Raw genomic sequence first — 8,909 nt, 5'->3', positions numbered from 1 at the left:
TTTGCTTGGAGAGTCTTTAACTAAAGGAAATACGAGTTTGCAGTGATACTACTGTTTTGCTCTTCCACATCCTCAACAATCTCATTATCTCATCCGCTACCATTAATTTTATAACATTACTTCAAAACCCACAAATTAGATATTATATAAAAATAAATTTATTAATTTTATAATCTAAAATATCATATCAAATATTAATTATAATTTGTTTGGAGAGGAGAAAGGGGAAATATTACAAATAGAAGGAAATTGAGGAGGGTAAATGCAAAAGAGGAGTGAGGATGAGGAGGATAAAGCAAAAATAACTCCAACAACAACATAAAAAGTAGAGCTACCTACCAAATCCAACACTAACTTAATTGCAACCACTCGTCTTTCTCACCAACTCGGTCAAATAACATCCCGGCCCCGCATTACACACACATCTTATAAATTAGAAATAAATACTTAAAAAGGGTCCCGAGTCAATTGCAGTACCTTCTCCTTCTCCTCCTCCTCTTCCTCTTTCTCCACCACCTCTCATTTATATTCCTTCTTCCTCCTTTGTTCCCATTTCCTTTTCCATCCCCCTATCTCTCTTCCTCTCTCTCCCTCTCTCTCTCTCTCTCTCTCTAAAGAGTCTGAGATAACAACAACTACAGCTAGCCATGGGCAGATCTCCTTGCTGTGAAAAAGAGCACACCAATAAAGGAGCATGGACCAAAGAGGAAGATGAACGCCTCATCAACTACATCAAACTTCATGGGGAAGGCTGTTGGAGATCTCTTCCAAAAGCTGCAGGTAAGTTTCCTGCCTTTTCTCTGTCTCTCCCCCATACCTGCCTGCAGACATACATGAAAGAGAGATTTTGGATTTTGTGTTTAAGGAATACATGGCTGGTTTGAATCATATATGTAGGTTTGCTTAGATGTGGCAAGAGTTGTAGACTAAGGTGGATAAACTACCTCAGGCCTGATCTTAAGAGAGGAAACTTCACTGAAGAAGAAGATGAACTCATCATCAACCTTCACAACTTACTTGGAAACAAGTACGCCATAAATATTCCCTTCAACTTTTAATGTCATTTTGATTCCTATTCTGAAAGTCTTACCTTTTTATTTCTGAAAAAAAAGCTGCTTTTGATTTTTACTTTTTAAAGTCAGAATGTATATTACTTAAATCCCATGCAATTTTTTCTCCCCCTTCTGTTTAATTAAACCAAGCCTTTATGGACTTCAAGCCCTTCTTCCAAAATAAGCAGAATCTGATGTGGGTTTCAATAAGTTTATTTTCTCATCAAAACTTTTGCTATTTTAATCTCAGATGGTCTCTCATTGCCGCGCGCTTACCAGGAAGAACTGATAACGAGATCAAGAACTATTGGAACACTCACATCAAAAGAAAGCTCTACAGTCGTGGAGTTGATCCTCAAACTCACCGTCCACTCAACGGCGCCGCCGCCGCCGCCACAACAACCACCAGTACTGCCACCACTACCAACATTAGCAACAACAAAGCAAGTGCAAACAACGACAGCAAATGTTCTCTCTTTGAAGTGCAAAATTATATGGCTCCAATATTGATGCAGCAAGTGCCCGATCAAGTACTCACGAATCCAATTAATGGCAGTACTGTTATTAATGCTAACGTAAAGGTTGAAACGGAATCAGCAGAAGAGTCGAACAGTAGCAGTGGAGTGACCACAGAGGAAGTGTTTCCTGAACTCAACCTCGACCTCTCCATAGGGCTGCGGCCATATCAGTCTCAAAATGCTTCTACCAACGTAAAAGAGTTGAAGCAAGAACAACAGCAACAGCAGAAACAGGTTTCGTATCAGTGGTATGGGAATAATGTTAGTCAAGATACTGTATGTCTGTGTTGCCATTTAGGGTTTCAGATCAATAGCCGAGCATGCGGCTGCAAACAGCCATGGGGGACGACTTTAACAGCTGAGGATCTCTATAGATATAAGTAACCTTGAAACTCTTGATCAAGCTTGGAAGTTAGAAGTAGTTTCAGACTTTGATCAGTAGTAGCTTTGCTCACATGTAATCTTGTGGTTGGAAGAAGAATGATCAGAAATATTAGTTGGAAGATTTTGTTTTTCCCCCATCTGACAATTAGAAGAGCAGAACAGCTTTAAGATATAAACTATTCATAAACACAACCTCTTTCCAAGTTGTTTCTTGTTCTTGGGTTTTCATTTCCATATTAATCTTATTTTAATTACTTGCTAGCTTCTTAATTTTATATTTAATTTCTAGTTGGGGTGAGAAATTAAATAATTAAATAGGTATTGATCATCTCCTCTCGTCCAAACATTAATACTTACTAATTTTAAGATTGGGGGGAATGGACGCGAGCTAATAATATTCTTCCAATTTTGTCAATAACCGTGTTAGTATATATTTATATTTTGATGAAATTGATAAAATCCTTATCATGTTGTATTTGTGCTTGAATTTGTACCATGTCTAAATTAATCCGAATCCAATTCGTTTAGTTAAGCTATTCAAACTTTACAACCCTAATCTGATTTATTATTTGAACAAGTTATATAATCTCTCAATACTAACTCGCTAATTTTGTGTCGGATTCAAGTAATGTTTGCGGATTGTAACAAGAATTTTCAGCTAAGTTTTGAGCCACATCAAATTAATTTCATGTTGAATATGAGTTAATTTATTTGAATTATTTAATTGAACGAATCAGAGACCTTAATCTTATTTTGCTAATTTCATATAAGATCATAATTTGCAGAGATCCTACCAAAAAAAAAAATATTGTGCATACTGAATAATTATATTGCATCATGTGAAGGGAAAGGGGAAATCTCGGGCAGTTTGACGAAGGGCCAATCAATAAAGGCACAGCTAATTCCCTCCACCATTAAAAAAAATAGAACCCCCTCGTCTTGTCTGACTCTCACCCTGCTCTCCCTCTCGCACCGAAGCACCCTCTCTCTGTTCTCTCACCCTCGTCTCTCTCTCTCTAAAGCACCAAACACACCCTTGTCTCTCTCTCTCTCTTGCCCTCGTCTCTCTCCCCAGTCTCTCTCTCTCTCTCTCCCCTTCATCAAATCCGCAACCATTATAACGCCGTGAACTAAAGGAAGTTGACGTCGATTTGGACTGTGTGGATAGTTTTTAATTCTCCCCGTTCATCAGTCAATCCCTCTCTTTCCCAATTCATCTTAGTGATCATCATCATCCTGAAGAAAACTATATCTATATCTATATATATATAATTACCAATATAAAGATGATTAGTTTTACGTGCTACTAGAAAGGAGAAAAAAAGATCTATAGCAACAATCCCTCAATTTTCTTTCGTCGATGTTTGATAGCAAATTGTACAAAAAGAACACAAAAACCTGATCCTTGGATGTCATGTTATTTGCACCCTCTCTTCATTCTTAATGCATGGCTTTGCTCCTATACCACTGGCATATACCGGAGACTGAAATCACAAGAAATTTTCTTCTGATGTTGAATATTACAGTTGTTTTGCTTAAAATGGCCTTGTATAGAACCCGTTGGTCCAAAGCTCTGACAAAATACTCCTCATTTTCTCAGTTGAAACAAGTTTCAATAATACTCCATTTCAGTATCTCCAAGCAACTTTGCAAGTTTTGACAATTTTTTCATGAGTAATAAAACTTCATTAATCAATGCAAAAGATGAATCCAGAGATACGGTTGTAAATTTTGAATCCATGGAGGTCAACAATGGTGCCACGTCTGACTGCGTGGTGGTTGACTGGTTGGGGTCGGGCTGCCTACTGTTGGAGTCAAAATGGTTGTGGGTGGCTACGTTGGGCTGCCTGTCGTTGGAGTCCTAATGGCCATGGGTGGCTGCTGCTGGCGTCAAAATGGTTGTGGGTGATTGAGGCTTGGGCTGATGGTGTGTACAAAGGGGGCGCGATGGCTGCAACGGGTATAGCAAAAAACAAGTAAAAGACATAGGGTATTGCCTGATGTTCTGATGTAGTGATCCTCATTATATTATAGTGTATATTATTAACGTGTCAAAATCTTATTGGTTTCTGATCTAAAGGCTAAAACGGACAGTATCGCTCCAAAGCGGAACTGTAATTAATAATATAGTAATACTAGGTAGGTAGAAGTTCTAAATGTAAAGTCTTGTATAAGTCTTTGGAAAAAGCTATTTTGCCTCCCAAGTTGTACCGCTCAAATGTATCGCTTGACAAAATTATTATATTTTTACTTAGTGATTAAGGAGGTAATTTTAAGTGTATTGGTGTATGTTTTTATTTTTTAAAAACATTTAAATATATTAAAAAAATGTGAATAGAAAATGAAAACAAAAAGTTGCAAAAGCAACTAACGGTAACAATGGGCTGTAGAGTAGCACCGCTCTAAGTCTTTTATAAAAATATAGACTCCATTATGAAAAAATAAATCTTATTTGTTATTTGTATGAAATATTTAATTTATCCAACATCATTAAACAATAAGTAGATCTTAGAACACTCTCAATGGATTAGATAAAGCTAAAGTACATTTTTTTATGAATGTAAGATGAATTTAACTTTTGGTTATTCCATTCACTTAAATCTTGACATTAAAATAACTATTTTTTCATTATATAATAATAAAATAATATAAAATGTATTTGGTTTTGGATATTCACATCAAATTTTCATATTAGATTATCAATTTATTCATTATATAGCAATGAGTAATTAATAATTAAAAAAAATATTTAATTTTTTAATTATTAATTTATTTTATTTTATCATATTTTACTAATTTCTATCATTTCCATCCAACCATATTTCTTTTTATCAAATTTGGACAGAGTATCCATAAACCCATGCACTTGAAGAGAGCATCCATTCAACAAACATTTCTAAAAACTGGACTTGTTGGTTTGCTGGAGAGAGAAATAATTCATAAAATAAGAATTTGGCTTATGAATATAAACATTCAAAGTTGAAAATTATTTTGAATGTAACTGTAACTAAATGTTAATTATTTGAAATTTGGCTAATTCATTGTGATCATTTTTTGTTCTTTAATAGCTAAATACTCAATAGATTTAACTTTTAATTAATCCATTAAGAATGTTCTTGTAGAGTTCACTTTAAGGCCTCGTTTGTATTCGTAACTCATCTCAACCCACCTTAACTCATATCAGTTCATCATTATAATTTTTTCAAATTATTACATAAAATATAATAAATAATTTAATTTTTTTAAATCTTAAAATAACTTTTTCAAATTTTCATATAAAATATAATAAATAATTCAACTTTTATTTTACTATTCACAAATTATTTCAATCCATCCCAATCTATATATGAATCCGAAACAATCTTAAAAATTATTTTTAGTGTACAAGTTTCAAAATCATTAAAGGAAGATAACCGAATTTAGGAGGGTTGAGGGCAAAATAAATATCAAGTGAAAGGAAGAACTGTGAATTAAAGAAAGTTGTGGGCAAGCCAAGCCCCCTTTCCTAACTCTGATATGAACCAAACCTGAACTCAAAAGAAACAATAAATAAGAAGATGAAAAAGGGCACTGAGAATATGAAATGGATATAATATTGGGTGTTGGTGGGGGCTCCTTAATTTCATGTCCTTGTTGACAGTTTGGTTAGGTAAATTCGAAGGCTGATGTCAGTCAAGACAACCACCCCTCTGTCTCTGCTCATTAATTCCTGCCTATCTGCTCTCCTGACTCTCATTTTCCTTTTAATTAATGGTTTGATTTTTTCCTATCCACATTTTTTTTTTTTGTCTAATTTCTATTTTGTATTCAAACTGTAGTTCACAAATTTCAGATAAAAAAAAAATTTCTATTCATTATTTATACATCATACATAAAAATAAATTTAAATAAATTTTAAAAAATAATAATAAATATAATATATAGTATGTAAAAGAAAAAGTCTTTAAGATAAAAGGGCATTACTATTACTGGTGGGGCTGCCATCCAGAAGGTTGGGGAGTGCAGAAATTTTTCACTTTACTACAGAGTTACTTTACTTCCCCTCTCACCTAACTTTTTGGTGTTTTCCCTTTACCTACGCCCACATTCATGGGTACAAAATTCGAGAAAACAATTGTCGCCAACAAAAGTTAAAACTTTTCGAATCCGAAGCTTTACAGTGCGTCTGTATTTGAATTAATTGAATTGAATTAAATTATATTATTATTATTTTAAAATTTTAAAAATTAAATTATTTATTATATTTTATATTAAAATTTAAAAAAATCATAATAATAAATTGAAATGATTTTAAATTCAAACCGGTTGGAGAGGCCCATCAAAGTTGGTTATATGCTGAGCATCTTTAATCCTATATTAATAATCCTAAACATCACAGTTGAATTATAAAAAATTTATGTAATAATAAATTATTTAATAATAATAAATATGTTATATTTTATATAATAAAATAAAAATAAGATTATAGTGTATAGTGTGATGTATAGAATTTTCTTTAATAATATCTTATATGTGGTGGAGAAAAAGAAAATATTTTTTGAATTCAAGTTCAGGTACACCACGCCTCCAACACATACACACATGGTATTGGTAGATTCTTTGGTCATGGATCTTCAAAATACAGCAAATCCCATTTCATTCCCTCCTGCGCATGAGCCCCACACACCGATATCTCTAACGATCGTGTTTTTTAAGCTCTAGTTCCTCAACTATGTTCTTATTTTCTCCAAACGAGAACATGAAAGTAATGGCAATGGAGCTCTTCTATGAAATGCACCACGTTAAGGAAACCGTAGTCAAAACACAAAACAATCTCTCAAAGTGAACAAGATAAGCCACAAGAAGTACAAGAAGATCAGGCACAGTCAAACACAATTCACAAGATAAGAACCAGACTCCTATCTACAAAAGACATTGAGCAATTATGAAGATATGTTCTACTCGTAGTGTAATATGATGTTAATGATTCCTAGTCAAACTACTTCTCTAGACTGCTGTTATTCATAGATTCCTAGTCCAACAATGTTTGTAATTATTGCTTATAAATAAACAAGGTTGTATCGATTGGGGCAAGCCAAAATAATTCAGATCAATTTATTCTTCAATATGGTATCAAGAGCCTCTTGACTCATATCAACTTTTTTTTTCATGGAGGATCAAGGCACTCAACCACTTAACTCCATCTCTTCCCCTATTTTCACTCGGCCAATCATTTCATCAAACACCTTCCCTCCATCAATTACAAACAACCACTTTCAACAATTGTCTCTATCAAACTCACGTATGACAACTACCTAAGTTGTTTCATACCTCGAAGGACTCAACCTCCATGGCTATAAGCCTATGTCGACGGCTCCACTCCCTATACCTCCCTGCTTCTCACCAACTGCGCAAATTAGCCGGTCACAAACCCGACATATAGCACTTGGATTCTGCAGGACCAACTCATCCTCAACGCCTTGAACTCCTCCCTCTTCGAAACAATTCTTGCACATGTTACGAAATGTTGCACCTCTAAGTTTGGTCCAATCTAAAACAAATGTTCACATCTACATCACGAGCACGATCCATGAACCTCCATTATCATCTGTCAACACTCAAAAAGGGAAACTCTTCCATCACCAACTATTTCCAAAAAGTCACCACCTTAGTCGATACCCTTGCCGCTGCAGATTAGCCATTAAACAATTTCGAACTGGTATCTTTCTTATTAGCTGGTCTAGGCCTTGAATACGATTCCTTCATTACGTCGGTCACAACAAAAGTTGATCTGATCTCTCTGGAAGACCTTTATGGTCACATGCTTGCTCATGAACTTCAGTTGAAACAGCACCAACCTTCAGTTGATTTGAATCTTGTTGATGCAAATATGGCCTCACATTCTAGAGGCGGAAAAGGTGGTCGAGGTGGTTGTTTCTCTCATTATGGTGGTCGCGGTTCTAATTTTGGCTCATATAGAACCAATCGTGACAGAGGTAGAGGTGGTCGTGGCCTTTCAAACACTCCAGTGTCAAAGCAGATCTGTCAAGTTTGCAATCGTACCAATCTCATAGCAATTAGATGTTATCACATATTCGATGAATCGTATCAAAATGACTCACTATCTGTAATTCAAGCATTTTTCATAGCCCCCTCGTAGCAGTTTGATGGTCAGTGATATTCTGATTCGGGTGACTAACGTCATATTACCTCTGGCCTGGCCAACTTGAATATCAAGTCTGATGAATACACTGGTTCGAAATAGATCCGGATTTGCAACGATTTGGGCTTACCAATTAAACACATGACTTTCTAATCCTAATATTTATTTTCTTTTAAAAAATATTTTCCATGTTCCTCACATCAAGAAAAATTTACCCTTTATTCAAAAATTCATCGCAAATACTAATATTTTTTTGAATTTCATCCATATTTTTTTTTTTGAAGGATCAAGCTACAGGAAAAGCACTGCTGCGTGGGCCGAGTAAACATGGACTCTATACCCTTTCCACTTCTACCAAAGGTTCTGCACCCACTGCCCTCGTTGGGGGGCATACCTCAGTTTCTTAATGACACTCAAGAATGGGTCATCTAGTCTTTAAAGTTGTTTGTCGCGTCATGTCATAGTTTTCTTTACCTACCGTACCTGGTCAGTATATTTTCTAATGTTCCGCGTGTCTTAGTTTCAAAAGTAAACAATTACTGTTTCCTGTTAATTGTAAGCGGGCGTCTGCTCCTCTTAATTTAGTATTTAGTGATGTTTGAGTTCTTTACCCAGTTATTTCTAAACATGGTTTTTGATATTATTTTACATTTTTGGATTCCTTTAATCATTATACTTGGCTCTACCCCATCTCATGCAAAAGTGACGTTACAACTATTTTTCATCAATTTCAAGTTCATATGGAACGATTTTTTAATTGCAAAATAAAATCGTTTCAATCCGACTAGGGCAATGGATTTTGCCCGTTGTCAA

At 34.9% G+C, this 8,909-nt stretch overlaps 1 protein-coding gene across 1 annotated transcript; it reads left to right on the top strand.

Annotated features, from left to right (window-relative positions):
• Window positions 1-464: 464 nt before the first annotated feature.
• LOC108990995 (myb-related protein 308-like) lies at window positions 465-2,186 on the top strand. The gene is made up of 3 exons (XM_035690390.1): window positions 465-780; window positions 898-1,027; window positions 1,303-2,186. The coding sequence occupies exons 1-3, from the start codon at window positions 648-650 to the stop codon at window positions 1,952-1,954; spliced, it is 915 nt and encodes a 304-aa protein (XP_035546283.1). The 5' UTR covers window positions 465-647; the 3' UTR covers window positions 1,955-2,186.
• Window positions 2,187-8,909: the final 6,723 nt, after the last annotated feature.

This window comes from Juglans regia, chromosome 1 (assembly GCF_001411555.2).
Source record: "Juglans regia cultivar Chandler chromosome 1, Walnut 2.0, whole genome shotgun sequence".
In the NCBI taxonomy this organism is placed as follows: Eukaryota; Viridiplantae; Streptophyta; class Magnoliopsida; order Fagales; family Juglandaceae; genus Juglans; species Juglans regia.
This window is presented reverse-complemented; position numbering and strand designations above follow the sequence as displayed.

Excerpts from the sequence above, each read along its gene's own strand:
- LOC108990995 (XM_035690390.1), top strand. The coding sequence starts at position 648 with ATGGGCAGATCTCCTTGCTGTGAAAAAGAGCACACCAATAAAGGAGCA. Across the intron at positions 781-897 it reads ATCTCTTCCAAAAGCTGCAG|GTTTGCTTAGATGTGGCAAG; the intron begins GTAAGTTTCCTG and ends TCATATATGTAG. Across the intron at positions 1,028-1,302 it reads CACAACTTACTTGGAAACAA|ATGGTCTCTCATTGCCGCGC; the intron begins GTACGCCATAAA and ends TTTTAATCTCAG.